The sequence below is a fragment of the Manis pentadactyla genome, chromosome 2 (assembly GCF_030020395.1).
Source record: "Manis pentadactyla isolate mManPen7 chromosome 2, mManPen7.hap1, whole genome shotgun sequence".
Classification (NCBI taxonomy): Eukaryota; Metazoa; Chordata; class Mammalia; order Pholidota; family Manidae; genus Manis; species Manis pentadactyla.
Window position 1 is genome coordinate 197,012,755 of NC_080020.1, and position 20,830 is coordinate 197,033,584.

Consider the following 20,830-nt stretch of genomic DNA (forward strand, 5'->3'; position numbering starts at 1 on the left):
CCTCCCCCCTCACTTTCCTAATTTTTGGGTTTTCATTTTGCTTTAGGTTTTTCTGTGACTGTGGTGCTGGAACACTGTCTAATCCCTGTACATTAGCTGGTGAGCCTACACATGATACAGATACACTATATGACTCTGCTCCACCTATAGAATCTAATACATTGCAGCACAACTGAATTCCTTCCCTAAAGAAAAAGTCCTGCCATTCTAACATCATAACTTAGAACATTTTTTTTGGAAGAAGATTTAAAATTTTTGCCCATGCTACAGGAAGAGACTGTATTAAAAATGGATACACGAGGTCAGTTGACACTATGAAGCTCAAGCTACCAAAAAGAAAGTGGCAATATATTGACTCAGGATCTCAAAGCTGGGTGTTTTAGCATTACTGTGTAAAGACTTTTGAAGGGACAGAAGTGAAGAAAATAAGCTGCAATTTTGTACAGATACCAACTTCTGAAAAAAGCTGGTGTTTTTACAACTAGCATTGAATGCAGTCCACTTTGCAGTAGTACTCTTCAATAGACAAGCAGCTTTGTTGCTGCCTTTATGGACATGGGTACCAATTGCTTTTGTAATATGGTAAAAATGTGAGCTAGCACTTCTGCATTTCTTTCGATTTTTTTTAACATGTATTCAGATTGAGAAATATGATTTTAATGCTTTAATCTCATGTAGTTTTGTTTTTAATTTCAAGCAAAATCTTATTGTACTTGAATGTGCCCTGTTTTGTTAGCACACCTAGACTTGCTGTAACTGTACTCATGTCCCAGTATGTACGTTCTTTCTATGAAAGAGAAAACACTAATCTTAAATTATATCCAGCAATGTTTCTGGTATCCTTTAAGAAAAGTTAAGACTATATTTCCTTCCCTTCCCTGTGCAGCATTCAAAAAAATCACCCCTAGAAAAAGAGTGTTTTAATGAGACTTCCTAGGAAGGGATGCACTGTAAAACAAAAAGTATTCTTGTAACTCAGTTTTGTGAAAGGTAAAAACTACTATGTTTTAAAGTACACTTTAGAAAGTCTCTTAAAAACAGTCCTGTATTTGAACTCTGTTCATAGTTTTTTTTTGAACAGTTAGACAAACTGCTGGAAATTAAAACAATTTCCTGCATTAAGCTGAGACAAGTATATATACAGCCCTATACAGTTTCATAGCTTTCCCCTACCCCCATTTATGTGTATTGGTGACAGTGGGTATAAACAGCCTGAAAGTGTATGCATGTACCATAACATCTAGACTTAATATATTGTGGAGTATTCAATAACCATTATGTAGAAGGTAGTTAAGAATTAAAAGGGTTTAATTTCCTAGAAAGAAAATGGAAAAATGGTCATTTTTAAAAAATAAAGTTTATTAGAGCATAATGTTGTCTGAATTTACCACCTTTGTCAAAAGTCAACCCAAAGCTTCCAATGTAGTCTATAATTACTTAATCAAAGTCAGCAACTTATGGACAGCTTCAGCATCTACAGTCAACTTTTCACTAGCCAGGCAAACTTCCCTTAAAATAGAAAAGAAAAAGTTTTAGTTCACATTTCTTAAGAGGGCCTCTTATTTTAATAAATTCTGCACAGCAAAATTGTATGTAATTACCTAAACAATCGCAGTGACTGAGTCATCATCTCGAATTCTCTTGCTTTTCTATGCCCCTTCTGAATAACCTCCTCTGGAAGATTAGCAAGCCTTGCTGCGTTAAAGCCATAGCTTTTAGGACAAGCTCCCTTAATGAATTTATAGAGAAAGGTAATCATCTCCTGGCTGGGATCTTCACATTCGTTTTCTACCATGCATGCCTTAAAAAAAATATTTCGTTTAGTTAGGTGCTAACAATGGAAGTACCCGATTCAAAAACCTCAACAATTTTTTAATATTTTGCACCTACCATGTGTCCTAGGCGCACTGCAACATTTTGAGAATAATCTTCAACTAATGAATGGTAGTGGGTAGAAAACAGTGTACGACACTTTATATTCTCAGCAAGTTCTTTAACAACTGCATTTGCTATTGCTGTCCCATCAAATGTTGCAGTACCTCTTCCTGTCAAAGTAAAATATGCACAAATTACATTACATACTCTGCCTTATTATATACCCCAAAATGTACCTCACAACGTACACTGGAATGGGGGGGAGAAAACAGAATGAACAGCATCAGTCACTAAATCCAACAGTATTCTATAAATAGGTCTGCTTAAGGCCCTTCGGTGGTGGTACAGTGCTGCTCTAGTAACCTGGTCTTCAATTCGTTCTCCTTGAATATTCTCATTATCCCCTTATTAAGACAACTAAATTTTAGTAAGATTAAGAAATTTAAAGCAAGACCTTTCACATTATCTCTTATCTCCAACTATGGGTCTATGGCACAAAGGTAAGTTAAGTATACTTATAGTATTCTTTTTTTTTTTTTTTAAGAGATGTCTTTCAGAAGTTCTTCCAGAAAAAGTGTACAAATGTTTTAAAATACAGCCTTCAAATGGAAATAGTAACGTCTTACCTAATTCATCCACAAGCACCAGGGAATGTACTGTTGCATGTCTGAGTATACTGGCAGTTTCACTCAATTCAACAAAAAATGTGCTTTCACCTGAAAAAATGATGAATAGGTGTTCACTTTAAGAATCCTGTAAGAGTATAACATTTTAAGACTCATAACATCCTTTTATGTTCATATCATTTGGATCTACTATGAGCTACCCAGTAACACTAAAGGTTAAATCTCATTAAGAGATTATACAATTCTTAAAATACCAGAATGTCTATACCAGAAAAAAAAGGGCTCATATAGATTTACAGGCAGATTTTTTTAATTGCTTAAAATAGAGAAATAACTATCAAATAATAAAGCCTTGGGTGGAAAGAAAAACCCTCACCTGACATTATTCTGTCTGAAGCACCAAGTCTAGTAAACACTCTATCAATTGGTGTGAGCCTACATACTTCAGCAGGTACATAACAACCCATCTGGGCCATTACAGCTAATAGGCCAGCCTGTGAATGAGGGAGGAAAAAGTCTTTTATGACTGGTATTAAAGAACACAGGTATACATGTAGACACAGAGATCCAAGAGACAATAAGCTAATCTAATAAACACTCATCTTTCTTAAGAACCATTACGTAGGAGTCAGGCACTCTAAAAAACCTTTACATACAATCTTAAGTAGGAAAAGTAAGGCTTAGAAAGGCCAAGAGCCTTAACAGGGCTTAAACGGCCTTAAAACTTCAGAGCCTGTATATGGAACCACTATACTAGTGAGTCTCAACCCTACCTACACAGTAAATCACTTGGGAGCTCTTTAAAACTGACATCCAGAACTATTTCCACACCAAATGGACCAATTTCAGAGGATGGAAAGCCACCACCACCTCCCCGTACTTCTTTGTCAAGCTCTCCAGGTAATTTTTAATGAAAAATGAAAAAAGGGTTAACTACATTACACTGCCACTGTCTAGTTAACAAAATTGGTGAAGAGAAGTTAACGCACAGGAGAGCAGGGGGGTCATCAAACACTTTCTGATAAGGGCCCAATGTCCATTGCACTTTTTTACAACCCTTTAAAAATGTAAAAACCATGTTCAGTTCAATTGGCTGGCCAACCACTTGTGTAAAAGAAAGACTAATCTTTTAATTATCTTCCCTGAAAGCAGCTCTCAATAGTTACTAGAAGTCATGAATTTTACTTGCTTTCCTATCAGTAAGTCTACCATGGTTCAGCTAAAAAGGGTTCAATGGAAATCTAAAGGCAAACCTGCAATAGCAGCATACTTTTCATTCATTATGAATATATCTACCTTCTGAGGAATTCAATCAAGTCAAAGAGTTTGTACAGAAATCATTTCCTGAAATACGCTCCCCCCCAACCTTTTTCATACCTACTTCCCCTAACAGGCAGACATTTGAACAATGAGGTAAATTCGTTTCTCAATTTTGTAACACAAGGGGTTTCCCTTTGCTTCCTCAGTGACTGAATTCTATGCAATTCATGTGGTATTGGAAAAAGAATAGCTTAATATGTAATTATTCTTTCTTATTGTAAGAAAGCCTTAAGAGTCAGTTTACCTGTCTCATGAGTGTAGATTTGCCACCCATGTTTGGTCCAGTAACAAGCACACAATAAGCTTTGCCGTTTTCCTCCTCCTCTTCCTCACAGCCTATTAAAATGTCATTAGGAATAAAGTCATCTCCAAAAAAAGTCTTTGTAATGCAGGGATGGCGTGATCCTTTAAGGTCTAAGAAGGGGGGAGTGTCTTCTGGAAAGAGAATTACTGGGCGACACATAGGGCCATCACCCCCTCGACTGTAGTCAGCCAGGCACAATAAGACATCTGTTGAAGAGAAGGTAAAACTGAAGTATTGTCATTATAAGATCTCTTTATAAGCCCAAAGACCCAGCTTCTACCAATAATGCTTTTTCAAGGGAGGTGGTATTTCTACTACTTGCTTTTAAGACACAGCAGTTTTTCTCAAACAGGTACTCTAGTTAGTGACATCATTATCATTAACTGTAATACATAAAATGCTTTGTTAATGTACTCATTAACTGACAGTGAGTCATTACCCTAACTGTTCTAATGTGCCTGTGTTCATTATAGCACTTGTAGTGAAATGAGAAATAACTTTCAATTTCAGCTCAAGAATCTCTCTCCTTCAAGTAAGACTTAGTCTACTAACATCTGAACCAGAGGAATGCCAAGGGGAAGCTAAGAGATACAGGAGTGTGATGCTATAATGATCTTGTATGTGACATAATCCTGGAGTTAACACTTTGTAGAAGAGAATCCAACAATAGGGACACTGATCTATAAAACAATCTTAAGAGGAAACTGAATTCACCTATTTCAACATCTCTGCTGAGGGAAGACTTTATAAATTACCCACCAAATTGTTTGAAGCTATGTTGGTTTAAAGAATACATGGGGCACACTCAAACAGAAGATGCTGTTCTATTCTGTAGAGTTGTCTGTACAACTGTGTTCAGATCAAAATAGTGTTACAAATTGGGATAAACTATGGTTGCTAATATTTTTTTTAAAAGCCTAATAAGTAAAATGGCAAAGGCTCAAAAATTTAAAGAAAAAATTAACTTATGAAGCTGAAAAGGCTACCAAATTACAAAGACAAGTACTGGAGCTCTTAGAAATCAACTGTAGGAAAGGAAGTTTGACAGTGAGCAAAGAGAGAAAATGGGAGATTAAAATCTTGGAAAATATGCACATAGAAACCCACTGGAATACAAAAAAAAAAAATGCCTGAATGTTACAATAAAACTAAAGAAGTGACCAGTCAAGGGATAGTTTTAAAATCAGTGTACAAAAAATAGTAGCTTAAAAACAGTATTTATCGAATACTAAAAATTCAACTGAAAAGGAAATTTGCTCTAGAATAGAGGTTGCTTCATTAAATGCACTAAAAGTCTTTTATCGACCCTTTGCTCAGTTATTCAAGACTAAAGTCGAAAGGCCAAGTTTCCAGTAAAGAACTTAAATTGCTATGAGTGACCCAGTCATTTTGCCTACTGAGGCTGCAAGTTACATACTTTTCCAAATATATACTTTGTTGTGTTTAGGTATATGCCTCAATGGGGACTCTCCAGTGGACTTAACATCTCAATGCACAGCTGAGACTCAGGGCATCGCTAACCAAAGCCTTAGAAATAAGCTTATTGAAAGCCTTACCTAACACTGCAATGCACTCTACAGCAGACTGCCAGTCCTTGTAATTTTTATCAAAGTTATAGAATAGTCGCCGCATACAGTCCTTCAATGACACATCTCTCCGTTCTTCAGCATTTATCAGATTTGCCAACTTCTTCTCAATAGTTTTGGTCCAGTATCGTTTACAGCCCTTCTTGGTGGATTTCAACTCATATTCTTCTGGCAAATTACGGGTGATGAAATTCTCTGGAATTTCCAACTGATAACGGTTCCTACCGATCCCCCAATAGACTATGGTCCTACAGCCAATTCGACTGCGCTGTTTCTCCAAGTATTCCAGGAGGCTCTGTTCATTTTCTCTTATGTCAGCAAGAGCCTGGTCATAATCCACATCAAATCCTGCTTTGGGAGTAATGAGTCCAGTCTTTCGAGCCTTTTCATGATCAAAGGCTGTATCCCATCGGTTCAATTCTACAGTCAAATCAGGGAACCGGCCTTCAGGATTTTTTGTCTTCAGAGTAATAACCTGCTTAAGGATTTTAGACTTAAAGTCATCAACAACTTCTTCCATAATCTCTATAATTGTACATACTGCTTTGAATCCTTCCAGAGCAGAAAGAAAATCAATAATCTTTTTTTTGCTGTATGTAGTTTCTTCATACATTATAGCCCTGCTATCTGGGTGGTTCTGGCTCTTGAGGGGAGACCCAACATTATGAATTTTACTTAGTAGCCTCTCAAGGTCTGGAAGCTTTTTTAGAAGGTCTACAACCTCAGAGATTTTGTCAGGCACAAGCATGAGGTCTTCTATGGCATCCAGACGATCAGTGATAGCATAAGGGTTACAGAGTGGGGCACAAAGCCATTGCTTTAGGAGCCGCTTACCAAAAGGAGTATGGCAAGTATCAATCTTCTCTAGCAGAGTTCCTTCGGTAGAACCATTTGTGCCATTCAGAAAAATCTCCAAGTTGTTCAGTGTTACAGCATCTAGCACCATTCGTTGATTGGCTTTAGCAAAAATAGCACCAGGTCTTGTACCACTGACGATGCCAGAATCCAAGGGACTATATTCTTCAAAATTAGCCATTGATAAAAGCTCTTGATCAATAAGGCATTTTTTGAGGTAGAAGACACAACCACCTAGAGCAGAGAGGGCCAATTCACTTTTCTCTCCTGGTGTCAACCCAAGAGAATCAGACTCTGATGTCATGCCTCTAAGCACCTGGGGCAACATCACCCCATTTTTCTCATTTAACTTTTCTGTAAAATACCCTTCTTCAAGGAGAGTTCTCAAGGTTTTGACTGCATCCCAAAACTGGGAGCCTGGTATCAGGCCTTCCTGAAGAGAAGAGGACAATGACCCCTTCAGAACCATCTTCGTTTCTGCTGAGAGATTGCCTTTCTCAAACAAGACTTGCACTGGAGGATAATGTGCCACTAGAGTCCTAAACCTGGAACAATGGCGGTCATCTGAAAACTGACCTACGAAAAATTTCCCCAGTGAAGTATCAACAAAGCACACACCATACACTCGAGTGTGGCCAGAACAATCTTCTTCCTTTTCCTTGAGGCTAAGAAGATACTTGCTGTAGTTCTCAGAGGGGTCACCTTCCAGCACACTGTAGGTCTGTGTGCCCTTCGTTATGACCCTACAGATTTCCCTCCTCACTACTCTATCATACTTAGATATGTGTGCCATCTTTCGGCATCGTGCCTCCATCATTTCCGGGGTCTCAGTCTGTTCCACTCGTGCTACTTTATAGCCCTTCTGGACCAGGGAATCTGAGTATCGGCCAAATCCAATTTCAGGGAAACCAGAATGAGCCCAGTTGCCTTTCATGAATACCAGCCCTAATTCACTGACTCCAACAAGAGCATCCATGTGATACAGCTCATAAAATTTCCCCACCTTATAAAATATAACAAGATCAAAGTTTTGAGATTTAATTTGCCACCACTTCCTCATGCCAGGAGTACAGGAATTAAGGAAATCCTCAGGCACGTGGAGTGTAGATGCATCAAAATCAGGGTGATCAGGACGCCTCCTGTGCACATCTCTTCTCTTTTCCTCTTTAAGCCATTCTAAAGTTTCGTGATACCAGATACTGGGGCGACTACTATCATCACATCCTCCACTAATGAGGGCTTGGGAGTCAGAATTTTGAGAGGCAGAAAAAGCACTCAAAGTACTCTTGGTTTCTGATGAAATGCCAGTTGCTCGTTTGGTGGCTAAGGACATTTCCTTCTTTGAACTTTTCTTTTTCAGGGAGCCATTTCCAGTCACCATTCTCTTCCGCTTTGGAGCAACTTTGACAGCTCTGTCTAGGCCTTCACTGTCACTGTCCCCTACTCCACTGCTTATTTCATCACTACTTCCTTCCTCCTTTGCATCTGGCTTGAATTCCACATCTGAGCCACCAATGTCACTCTCAGAGTCTGATATGACCCTTCGTTTTTTTGTTTGACGGCTACTACGCCTAGATCCTTGCACCTTAGGTGGCACTTCCTCTTCACTCTCAGTTTCATTATCTTCTTCACTCTTATCTGATGCATCAGTTGCACCTACCTAGAAGGCAAGGAAAATTTATTTAAAAACAAAGCAGAATTTGGAAAATGTCAGCATGCTGGAACTTCATATATCAAGAGAAAAACCCACCTCCACAAAGATAACATATTTTCTTTCTTAAGAAATATCAATTTCAGTTTCAGCTAACATTGAAGCAAGTATCACTACAAGATTAAGTGATTCTGTCCTACACAATAGTGATAAAGTCATTAGCATGACTACAGGTGATTCTTCATTCAGTCAGCTATGGAAATAACTTTAAATTGCTCTTATCTTTCTTCTATCTCTCCTCCTACAGATGGTCATATTATGAAGTTTACTCTTTCTTTACTGTAATATTGGTTCTAGTTCTTGCACTTCTATAAACCAGTTCTATCTTCTTGGACAAAACACAGTCCCATATAGATCTCCCTCACATGTATAGGATGAAACTAAATGATCTTTGTAGTTACCATCCAATTCTAAACCTCTGGCTAATGTTATGATTCCTGGTCAAAAATAAGATTCAAAACATTCATTTCTATTAAAATACCATAACTTGCTTATTCCCTATCTCATCTATAAGGCGAGAATAAAACATAAAATCAAACTTGGTTACTTACATAGATGAATCTCTCTTAAGCACACAGCTCATTAATTTACTAAATTAGAGAATAATGACCATGTTTGGTTTAAGTGAACCAATTATTTGTTCATTTCCTTAACAGGATTTAATTCACTTATATATGACCATCAACATTTGAAACCAAGGTTTTATTTCAAAGTTCTTCAACCTCTATTCTTATCAATCCAAATACCAGAGGTATTAAGAGAATAAAACTGGGTAATTAATTTCCAGGGCCTGACCACACCCTCACATAGCTTACTACCAGACACCATGACCAATTTTACCAACATGTCCTTCCTATCCCTAGGTCACTGCTTATTATCTTACAGCATGTGTCCTCCAGCAGGCTGGACGAAAACAGCTGCTGAGAGTCTAAGTGATCTAACTTCATTTAGTCCAGGGAAGTACAAAAGTATGAGTGTTTAAGTACTAAAGTGAATATAAAATGCAAGTGTACATAAATAAGACTGTTTCACTTTAATATGCACCCCCCTTTCATTACTCCCCTAACAGAACTGTTTCTAGTGTCCCACCTCCGTCTCTTCCTCCTCTGGTTCTGAGGGCTCATCACACACTGCCAACTCGAGCCTCTTAATCTTGTCTTTATTCAAGGCTTCATCTGCACGTTGCATTGCTCTGAGTATTTCAGGCTTTTCACTATAAAAATGACCTCCTTTCTGGGCCTCCTTCGATTTTGAACCTAAAAGAATATGTATGGTATTTATAAAGAGCTGATGGCAGGGTAGTTGTCTCAACCGACACTTGTCATAATGAACAAGAATGACATGAAGTATAATTTTTAATGCCTCTCTATTTCTGATTGACACAGATCAATAAAGCTCACAAGAAAGGAGTTTTTAGGGAAAAACTACCAGTGAAATTGACATTACCTATTTCACCTCCTTGAAACTGCCTTAACTGTTGGGTCACCCAGGATCACTTAAGTCTGTCTTCTAATGACCTGGCACTATGGCCCTAGACAGGTTAAAGCACACCTTTTTATGTGAGGCATGAGATGTAAAAAGAGTTTGTTTAGAGACCCTTTTAAAAAAAAAATTACTTCAGAAGGGCAAAGTTAAATGAAGCCATGATATTAAAATAAGTTTTCTCCCCAAGGCAGGCAGACAGGATATAATAGAAAAAACAAAAACTCTGTGAGTTAAGTAACTCATGTCAAACTTTGAAGGTTAAATTTTTTTTCCCAAAATAGTTGCATCAAAATGTCTTACTCTGCTTTAAAGTGAAACTCTTCCTTTATTCATTTCATTTTAAAAAGCTGTAATACGCTGATGGACAGTGACTGTAGTGGGGTGTGGAGGGGGGACTTGGTGAGGAGGGGAGCCTGGTAAATAAACATAGTGTTCTTCATGTAATTGTAGATTAATGATGGCAAAAATAAAATAATAAAAAATAGAAAAATAAAATAAAAAGCTGTAATACTAAATGACATTTCCATCCACTGACAAAAGATTAGATGCATATCACAAGTCTGATGATACAAAATTGTTCTTTTCCAGAGGTTAACTACGAGTGTCTGCTCTCTCCTTCTGCCCAAATATAATTATAATAAGCATGAATTTGTCTAATTTTAAGATCCAAACATTACATTTCTTTCTTTCTGTATCCTAAAATAGGACATCCTAAATTCCCATGAAATTAGCAACTTTTATGGACTGCCTAAAATAAAGGTGCTATTTCCCATTTCTAAAAAACTGAGAAGCTATAAATTTCAACAAAATGCTTGCAGGGTGGCTCCTGAACTTTTTCTGAAATGTCTGTTAAAGCTCCACTCATCCCCCACTTATCTAGTGATTATCTTCATTCCCAAAAGGAACCCTGATGCAAACTACAATTCTCAGACAGACTAGAAAAATTGGGGGCAGGGGGGTGGGGGGAGATTCTGATTTATTCATATACAGGTATTGCAACAATCTGGCAATTTAAAGGGCAAAGAGCAGTACATACAGGGGTGACGTTATAAAATAATGACAAAATAAATGTAAACTTTTTTTATCTTTTTAAAGTGATTTTGCCAAAGCTTTGCTTAGAATCTCAAAATTAGTCCTGGAAAAAGACCTCTTATCTGCACAACTCTCTTATGAATAAACAGTATCAGAAAGCAAGTTACTCTGGGTGGCCAAGATTACACAGCCAATTAGTGGAGAAGATGGAACCAAATTTCCTGATTCTCTTCCTATACTGGCATGTCAGATTTCTATGTAGACTTAACTTTCTTCAGTGTGCCCACCCCACAAGATAGGCCAACAGCCATGATTCTCAGAGATATCTGGCAAACTGACTGATGACCTCTGTTTTGATTCCCAAGTAACATCCTAGCCTTGAAAGTCTGAGGATAATGGGCAAGGACTTGTCCGTGCTCAAGTGTAAAAGCACTGTATCCTGCAGTCACACTGCATGCACTATGCAATTCACGAGACTGATAAGGGGGCACCAAGCCCAAGTGAAGCCACACATGCAGGACTGATGTCAGTGACAAGTAACACTGGACCTGGGAAGAGAAGTTAAGGTTCCAGAAGTCTAATGTGAAACTCAACTCAGATGTGCTTGTAGATAAAAGATTTTGAAGGCCCAGTAGCATGTGGTCTCCATCTATCTTAGCAAATGTCACTATCTATAAGCTGTGTATCCTCACCACACTGCCTTTCTTTTGGATCCTTTAAGATGGGGACACTAATTAATTTACCCTTTTCCTGTCTGAATTTGTGTTTTGGTCCAAATCATGAGATCCAATTTTTTCTTCAAAGGTATGATATTGTTGTGTCACACCCAAAGGACAGAAATAGAAATTCCACTCCACACAACAAACTGGCTGACAACCAGCTGCATCTTAGCCTTTTCGCATGCTAGAGCTTTCCCCCACACCACTCCTGCAATTTATTGGAGTAAAATACACTTAATTTCACTTTATGGGAGACACTGACTCTTGCGCTCCTGTGCACGCACTCTCTCCCATACACTCTAACACACTGCAGAGGGACTCCTTACCTGTATACGGCTTTAATAGCCTTTTGCTAACCCAGCCCCTTGTTGGGCTGTCATCAAAAAACTGTACATGAACTCGAACAGACTTAGACTTGCCCTTCTCACGGATGAATGTTCCATCAAAAGGGTGGTTGTAAACCAGACAAGGCCACCAAGGGTAACCCTCCATCTTGGCCCAAACCAAATCGCCTGGTGAGAAGTCACAAGAACTGTTGCCAAAAGGAAATACAAACCTGGTTAATAATTTGGTTAAGTTGCATTACAGGCAATTACCTACAAGTATACAATTACAAGGAAGGCATAAGACTCCTTTGATGTCTTCTGGCATTAAAATTCAAACTAGAAATTCTAGAATTATTTTTTGAAAATCAGATGTTTAAATCTTTTAAAAAATATAATCAAATATCAGAATGCTTATTTATTAAAGCAAAGGCAAATATAATCAATTCTGGTATTAAGGTGATATATTACTCAATCATTCAAAGTTTAAAATGTAATTTGGGGAGAATACTGATGGCAAAAAAAAAGGCAGAGACTCATTGTACATGCTTTGCAAAATGTAACAAATCAAACCTATACTGCAATATGGTATATACCAAGAACAGGATCTGACCCACAGCATTAACAAACCACCACACATATCAACTCTGTAATTTGCTAATTATATTAAATATTACATCTTTAGGCTTTGCCTTGGAATCTATTTCCAGTTAATCTCCTATGTATTTTAAACACTCCAAAAGCTATCTACCCACCTGTCCCTAAAAATCTAGTGTCATGGAAAAACTCAACAGGTAAGTGTGTAATATGCCCAAAATAAATGAGTACGTATGCCTACAGTTTCAAAAACAGATATTCAACCTTCACAAAAACTAATTTAGGCCTGAAAGTTTCCTGAGACAGGGAGAGGAGGGAATGAAGAATCTAGCTAACAGACTACAACTAGAGTCCCTGGTGATAGGCCACAACGGCTGATAAATTCTGCTCAAGTACTATATACCAAGATTCTAAACCTGCTTAAAGGTTTCCGCTTAACTACAAAAGTAAAACAAGTACATTACAAACCAGAATATTTTAAGAGTGGTAATCACTAGTCAATTAAAGCCACCTTTATTCAGACCCTACCATGAAATTAAACTATTCCTTCAAAAAATATGACTTACAGAAACCCCTATGCTAGACAATTAATTAGAGGAGAAGAAAGGAGACATGACAGGGGCTAGAGCTTGGCTCAAGGGCCTTTATGGTACATTCATTCTTCTCAACTCAAAGTAATCTACAGCAACCTTTGATTATACAGCCAACCTTTGAATAATGTAGGGGCAGGGGGAGGTTAGGGTGGAGGTTTAGTTAGGTGCACCGACCCCTCACAGTCAAAAATCAGAGTTTAACTTTTCCGTCCCAAAAACTTAAATAGCCTACTGTTGACCAGAAGCCCTACCGATAACATAAAACAGTTAATATGTATTCTGTGTCATATCATATACTGTATTATAATAAAGTAAGCTAAAAAAGAAGTCGTCTCTAATCTCCATCATTTTTTCCAATACACTTATTGGAAAAAAAATCTGCATGTAAGTAGACACAAGCAGTTCAAACCTCTGTGGTTCAGGGCTCAACTGTATAAAGACACTATTAGTTCTGAGTCTGACCTCAGAGGGTAACTTTTAGAAGACTGGCCAACCAGAGCAAATACTTTTGTCAATGAGTATGTCTTCCCAGAGAAAGCATATTTCTGGCTATACAGTCCTGAAACATCAAGGTTCAATCTTTGTGTTGCCCAAGGCAGATTTCTCTGACGGGGGTGGGAAGGTTACGGAAAGGGATACACCATATGTTAGACTTGGCTGCCCTTCTTAAGGGCAACTAAATCCCCTTGGAGATGGAGTTGTGGTAAGAATATGGTGTGTACATAGCAAACCTTAATCCCATTGCTGGCTAGTTTGAGGCAGTTCCTCCCTTGTGTACTGAAATTATTTAATAATCTCTAGGTGAGCCCTGAGGCTGACCAGTATGGCTTGAGGTTTACTAACGTTCGTGGTTTGTAAAGCTGAAAGTAAGTTTTTTTTTTTTTTAACCTGTGTGGACTGTGCTATATGGAGGGTAAGAACTAAAGAAGAGCTCAACTGGACACCAGCTATTTCATTACATATGTCAGTCACAAATCTCAAGAACAACAGTAGTGCATCAGGAGAATGCACATCTTGGTGGTACATTTTAAGTTCAAGGGAGCAGGATGCCCCAAACCCAGTGGAATTCTACTTTGCCTGGTTCAGGGCAACACAGCACTTGCAGGTATCTCAGCCATCTGAGGGACTCCCAGAGAAAATGACTTGATCACAATTCTTGGGCAAAAAATATGAGATGGCCATACCTGTCTTGTGAAATTCCTTTCTATCCTCAAGTTTCTGACTGAGACCCAAGACAAGTGGGAAAATTTTTAGTTTTATACCTATAGCTACTACATAATAAAAGTTTGAACATGAATAAGTTATAACGTCTTTAAATTTCTTTGAAAGGCAGTGTGCATCCTCACTAGAGAAAAAAATGTGTAAAAAGCTAATTGCAATTGTTAGTTTTTAAATAAACCCATTATCAGAAAAGCTAAAATGAACTGTTCAAGTTAACCTGGACTGTTTAAACAAAAACTTGTTTTTCAGCTTCTCATTATCCTCAATATAACCGTACACTTATAGAATCTTACACACAACCTAACTTCTCCACTGTTAAGTATGTTACACTATAAAATACTAAAATTAAAAAGATCAGTAATATGCAAGTTTCCTCTAATGCTAACTTTAAAATTCTGGCCCAGTAAACAGTGGCTTCAAGCCAAAAAGAGAAATTAGGCAGGTAATAAAATATATAGTGTATTAAAACTAAATATTTTAAACATTTCTCAAAACTTTACTTAATGCTAACAAAGAAATTCTTTAAATCTGTTTTTTGGGTGCAAACTTTAATTCTTCAAAGGTCATTTAAGCTCTTACCTTTAGTAGTTGTGCATTTTCCAAAGAATGCCAAAATATAAGGAACATATACTCTAATCCATTCAAATATTCAGATTTTTCTATCAATACTTAAGACTGTATTTTAAAATACATAAACTTACTGTAAGCATGAAATCACAGTTGGAATGTGCTATTTGAATACCTGCTGTTTTTCATACATTGGTGCTTACAAGAGCCAATCTCAAAATATCACAGACATATACAACTGGCTCTACTTAAAAAATGTGAAAGGTCATAAATTAATATCAATTTTAATATTTGGCTATATTTTCCAACAATCTTTAACATTTTTCTCTTTTCATATAACTAGAACTGTGTTAGTAGTATTAATGATGGTCATCTAGCCCTATGCAATACAAATCCAACCTGAAAATACTTGGGCAAAAAGTCACCTCACAACTAAATACTGTATTAATTATGATGTAAAATACATTGGCTCTTCCTCAAGCCCAAGCTGAAATTCAAAGTACTGGAATTATTTAACAATATACTTACATAAATAAGATTTAATTATGATTTTGTAAGTTTTCTTAAAACTTGAATATATCTCAAAATGTTTGATATTCTTGGGATTTTAAGGACAGTGAAAAAATATAAGAGAAAAAGCTGACTGCTCAGGAAAACAAATGTAAAGCCTTCACATAAATAAAAATAATTGCTTAGTAGAGGTAAATATACATTGTACGGATTTTAAATATTCTGCTTAAAAACCCCATTATTTTTGTTTGCTCTTTAGTCCACAACCTTGTTGTTGATTACTGATTGTGCCCCAAATTCATAATCAACATTTTTGGCTATATACTTAAAAAAAAAAAATCAAATACCAAAGCACTGCTAGAATTTTCTTCTATAAACAAAACATAAACTGAGTTTGTCTAACAGAAACTTGTGCATGCAAACACTGAGTCTTAAAAGATGTGAAAACACTCAAACCAACTTTAGAAATCCAACTATTAGTGCTTGCACCTACCCCTGAAGGTGTACCACTCAAGTAGACTTTCCCTAACCTCAAGTAACTAAATGCAGTACTCAGAAAAGAGAAGTCATCAGCAATCGATTCCACGGCCTCCCGTCACACCGAGCTCCTAACCTGTGCTCTGCCCATATGCCCTTGTTGCTTTCCCTCAGCTTGGGAATGACCTATGGCCCACCACTTATGTACTGGTGACTAATAAATTATCATCCAAAATGGCAATCTAATATGATTTCCGAAATAGTACTAAGAAAGAAACTAAAAGAAACCTGAGTTAATTCCATGCTTTGGAGCAAGGAAAACTGACAACTTGTCATCAGAATCAGAGTATTTTCAAAAGTTCTGAGGTCATGTTAAAAAGTTGAAAGTCAGTTTATGGTTCCCACTGACCAAATTAAAAGATAAAGAGCACCTTTTTAATACTTTTATCAGTGAAAACAAGTTAGGTCTGTGAAACCATGAGTTCACAGGATACTTTCTAAAATGCTTTAATCCTTACAATACTATTAGGTATACTAATATTTGGAAAATATTACTATAAATGTTTAACTATATGAAAATTAAGGCACCGAAAAGTAGGCAGACAGTTCCCTTTAACACCTTTAACTAAAGGCTCTTTAAAAAAAAAGATTTGTCAGGCCTGACACAACACTTCTTATCTGAATGAGGACAGCAAGTAGAAAGACTTATAAGACTTTTACTGTTCTTGCACTACCCAAAATCAGCTGAGATGATTACCATTGAAATGAGATTGTGAAAAATAAACTAGCCAAGACAATTAAAATGTGTTTTTTCTTAAACCAGATTTAAGTGGTCAGAAACTTGTTCACAGCTCTAAATTATGATCTTACTATACAAAAAGTGTTTATTGAGAAAAAGGCCCCGGAAGTGTGCACATCCTGACTTTTCTCACTGCCATTCACTTCAAACTGATGTCACCTCAACTCTTCCTCTCATCTCCCGAAATCTATAATCACATCATCACCCACACCTGCCTACTCTACCACTTCCAGCTCTCTCCACTCCTCTTCTAACTCCTCTCCATCCCCACTGGCACTACCCCCATCCCCTCTCCTTTACCAAAGCAGCCTCCTAACTGGTCTCCCCCAAACACCACACTTCAGGAGATTTCTAAAGCACCTATCTCCCCTCTGGCTTTCCTAAATAAAATCTACAAAAGCATTAACCATAGAGAAAAAGATTGACAAAACTCTACAGTCATTAACTTCTGTTCAAAATATGTCCTAAACTGAGCAAAAAGAACAATCCACAGTGGGAAAAGATTTTTGCACCACACATTACTGACTAGGGGAAAGAACTAAGGGGAGAAAAAGAAAAAAAAAATTGAACATGAGCACAAGAGGAAATATAAGACTGTTTTTTAAAGATGCTCAACTTCTATTAAAGCTTTCAACTTACCCGATGAAAAAAATTAAAGGCTTTGTGGCTCATCAGCCAGTTTGTGACTAGATCCCTGCATACCTTCTCCAAGGTCCCTGCCTCCTATCTTCTGTCTACCACAGTTTGCAGGACCATCTTCTTCCTGAACAAGCTTCCTAACATCCCCTTCACTAACTCCCACAGTAGCCCAGCCAACTCCTGTTCTCTGGGTCTCAGCTTAGAGAGCTTAAACCCTACCCTGCACCATACACATACCCCTTCTAGCAAAGCACACAGAGCTCGAGCTCATACACTCTGAGCTCCTGTTCTAGAAATCTTTTTTTTCTTATCCTGTTCACTGTTGTATCCAGGACCCATAATGCCTAATACTATGCCTAGCATAGTAGGTACATGAACATTTGTTTAATGAAGCCCAAATATCAAGCCTAGTATCAAATGTCCCTCTTTCTTGACTACTCCTTAAACAGTCCCCACAGTAGGAGATCCGGTGTAAACAATGCTGTGCTTACACCAGGTCTTCTGAATTGACCTCAAAAAATAAACAGTATATGCTAGTAAATACATAAAGCACAACCATAAAATAAATGTGCCCATTAGCATGGATGCAGGAAGAATCAATTCATGTTCAAGTAAACGCTGTAACACATCGTACATCTCTCACCATCAAACATAATGTTACAGAGAATGCACAAGTAGGAGAGGAAAAATATTTTTCCCTCTACCCTTCTGAGTTGATTGAGACCCCCTGTAATAAAAGATGGAGAAAAACAAAAGTTTATTAACATATATACCTCTGGTATTCCTGAGATACTAAGGAGAACTGAGTAACTCCAGGAAACAGCCCAGCCCAAGTCACCACTTTAAATACCGTCTGCAACTGAAGACAAAAGACGGACTGGGTGAAGTTATGGGAGGTTACTAGGAAAGAGCAGTAAACAAAGGTACAGTTGTCATGCAGATTTAAGTCAGTGGCTTCTCCACTAACCACTTTTTTGTGTGTATGCGTGCTTTAGTCATCCTCTTCTTGGTACAGAGTGGCAGACGCGTTTACCAAATGGAGATTTCCTTTATAAATGTAAATTTCCCTTATAGAAGAGTAATTTGTTTTCAGAGCTTCTCCTGTGTCTTTTTTTTCCAGTTTCTCAAAAATAACCAACTGGAAATAAACAATGCCAAGTTTCTAGGGAAGCGTCTCCTGTTACTCCTTGCACACTTATAAACTGCCTGAAAAGATCGCTTAAACGAGGCAACACTATAATTGCATTTAGACTTTGATAAATCTGTAGGACATCCCAAACTCAGGCTTTTGAAATCCACTGTTCAAAATCAATAACGAAGCCCCTGATCTTGAATTCAAGTTTTTTTTTCCTGAACTTGTATTTCTTCATCCTTCCAAACGGCGACCATTATAATTTATGCCTAATACCTGGGATTCAGTAAATGCGAGTTTTTCAGAATCTCGCCGCCGCCTGCGCCGACGAACGACCAGCCGCGCCCTGGAACAGCACCGAACTACCCAAAGAGCTAGGAAAACACCTCCAGACAGGCTTCCCCACGATCGCCATTAAACATCGCTGCCCAAGTGCCAGATCAACGCCTAGGAAAAACTACGATGCCCCAGCCTCTCATGGAACCGTCAACAAAAGATGCGCTATTTCATCTTATAACATTTTTCAACTTGACACTACAGTTCTACGTGGGTCGAAATTAATACAGCTTCTGAACTTCTCGCCTGTTTTGGTTCATCCGCTGTCTACCTACAAAATGACCCCGTCGGACCCAAACATTCTCTGCTCCCACCCCGCCTCGCCCCGCCCCTGCTCACTCGGGCCAATCAGGCCCCTTGGTCTGCTGCGTGACACACCCCCGGCGCTCTCAGTTCGGGGTTCAGCCCCCTCCCACGTCTCGCTCATCCCACACACCCAGGCCGAAGGCTCGCCGCCCCTATCGCGTCTTGGCGTCCGAACGTCTCCGGCCCCTCGATTCGCTATCCCAGCTAGGAAGGAGCAAGCTCCTCCTTGCATCCCACTCTCTGCAAGCCATACTCCCGGTTGCAGGCGCTCAACCTCCCCGGCAAGCATCCCTCCTTCCACCCCCTCCACGCCCGGGTAGGCACCACCCCTCCCCCGCCCTGGGGGCACAACCCACACTAAGCAAAGCTCCTTTCTCTTCCGCCCCACCCCCAATGCTCCCAGCTCCCTTTCTCCTCCGCACTCGAGCAGCTGGCACTCCCTCTCCACCCGCGCCCCACCCCGCACCCCACCTGGCGGAACCCAGCGCCTCTCTTCCTCCTGAGTGCGCAGCTCCCCTCCCCTCCAGCCCTTCTTTCCGCAGCCTATTTCCTACTACCCTGTTTACAGTCTACACTCAATGCCAACAGCACATATGGCTCCTGCACTCTTTCAAGCCAAATGTACAGTTTCACCTCCGGGACCAGGGCCTGGCCACGCACCCCCAGGACTCCGCGGCGAGCCTCCCTTCGCCAGGCTCCATGCGCCCCGCCGCCGCACTCCCACCTTCCGCCCACTCCCCATACCTGGCGGGGACTGCCCGCGCTGCCGCCCTCCGGAGCCCTCCGTTGAGGTTCCTCGCCTCAGGCGACGGCGCGGAACCCGCCAAGGGCCCAGGCCCGGCCTCGCTCCAGGCCGCATCCCCGCCGCGGGAAGGGGAGGCTCGGGTGGCGGCGCCACCGCCTTCGTCTGAGGCCCTGCCTGGCGCCTTGTTAGCATTATTCAGAGCTGGAGACTTGGGAAAGAAGCTGTACAGAGTGCTCTGTCGCGACATGGCGACGGCCGACTAGGCCCAAACGCTCTGCGGGTCTCAGCAACCACGGCCGCTGTACCCACCGCGCGGAGCCTGCTGGCGGGAAATCTAGGGGGAGGTGCGCTCCGCGGGAGGAACCCTGTCCCCAACGGCCAATGGGCAGGCGCCCGGGCGTGCGCGGGAGGCGACCAGGTCGGTGCGCATCCGGCCCCGCCCCCTCGGAGCGCCACGCGACGTGGAGAGGGGAGGGGTCGGCGCTCTGCGCCGGGCAGCTACCCGAACTGCCTGTGGCCCCCTGCCTTCCGGCCCTGGCGGCCGGAACGACTGTGGGTCTGGCGCGCTCGCGATTGGGGGCTGGTCAGGACTGGAACACCTCGGACGGAAGCCGGACGCGACTGCGGAGCTACGAATATTGGGGGACCCTTGTGTGCCAAGTGCACGCACCGCGTGGGCGTGAGTGGCCACGGTGCATGCGGCTAACCGAAGGGCCGCGGAAAAAGGCCCTTACAAAGAAATGCCTTCCGGCACCTGAATGAAAAAACCTGCCTTTAGAGCGCTTCCGCCAAGGAATCCCAAAGAGGGTTCAGGCTTTAGTTTGCAGTAATCAAATCTCATGTTCAGGCACTTGATAAATACATGCTAAATGAATTCGAAGTGGCAGGCCCTTTGCATGTCTAAACTAAAAACCTGCCAGCTACACAGAGCTTTTATGCCAGGCAACAGTCCAGTCATTTTACGTAGATTAATTAAATCTTCTCAACCATGAGGTAAGTACTGAAAGTCCACAGTCCCTTAGCTGAACTTTTTGGGCAAGGTGTGTCAATGCAGGATTTTTCAGATTTTAAG

General features: G+C 40.0%; 2 protein-coding genes across 4 annotated transcripts in view; one reads left to right on the forward strand and one right to left on the reverse strand.

Moving 5' to 3' along the window:
• Positions 1–1,372, forward strand: part of FBXO11 (F-box protein 11) — a 116,787-nt gene extending 115,415 nt beyond the window's left edge. Inside the window, exon 23 of the mRNA XM_036925870.2 lies at positions 47–1,372. Coding sequence (XP_036781765.1) covers positions 47–176 — 130 coding nt within the window. The 3' untranslated portion in view covers positions 177–1,372. The remainder of the gene's footprint in view (positions 1–46) is intronic.
• On the reverse strand, positions 1,339–20,132 carry MSH6 (mutS homolog 6). 3 transcript variants are annotated; one of them, XM_036925867.2, is made up of 10 exons: positions 19,758–20,123; positions 11,840–12,045; positions 9,367–9,533; positions 5,682–8,226; positions 4,066–4,331; positions 2,878–2,995; positions 2,502–2,591; positions 1,891–2,045; positions 1,602–1,801; positions 1,339–1,509 (listed from the first exon to the last, which is right to left on the reverse strand). In XM_036925867.2, the coding sequence occupies exons 1-10, from the start codon at positions 20,003–20,005 to the stop codon at positions 1,434–1,436; spliced, it is 4,071 nt and encodes a 1,356-aa protein (XP_036781762.2). In that variant the 5' UTR covers positions 20,006–20,123; the 3' UTR covers positions 1,339–1,433. The 3 variants fall into 3 exon arrangements, 2 of the variants coding, with proteins under 2 accessions (XP_036781762.2, XP_057353216.1); XM_057497233.1 differs by having other exon boundaries at positions 19,784–19,950; XR_008995851.1 differs by lacking the exons at positions 1,339–1,509; positions 1,602–1,801; positions 2,878–2,995 and having other exon boundaries at positions 1,890–2,045; positions 19,758–20,132.
• Between the last annotated feature and the right edge of the window lie 698 nt (positions 20,133–20,830).

Bases quoted from the DNA above. Each gene is read 5' to 3' on its own strand.
- MSH6 (XM_036925867.2), bottom strand. From the start codon at position 20,005: ATGTCGCGACAGAGCACTCTGTACAGCTTCTTTCCCAAGTCTCCAGCT. The intron at 2,592-2,877 runs GTGAGGGTTTTT...TCATTTTTTCAG, and splicing joins TTCAGACAGAATAATGTCAG to GTGAAAGCACATTTTTTGTT. The intron at 1,510-1,601 runs GTAATTACATAC...TTCTATTTTAAG, and splicing joins CAGTCACTGCGATTGTTTAG to GGAAGTTTGCCTGGCTAGTG.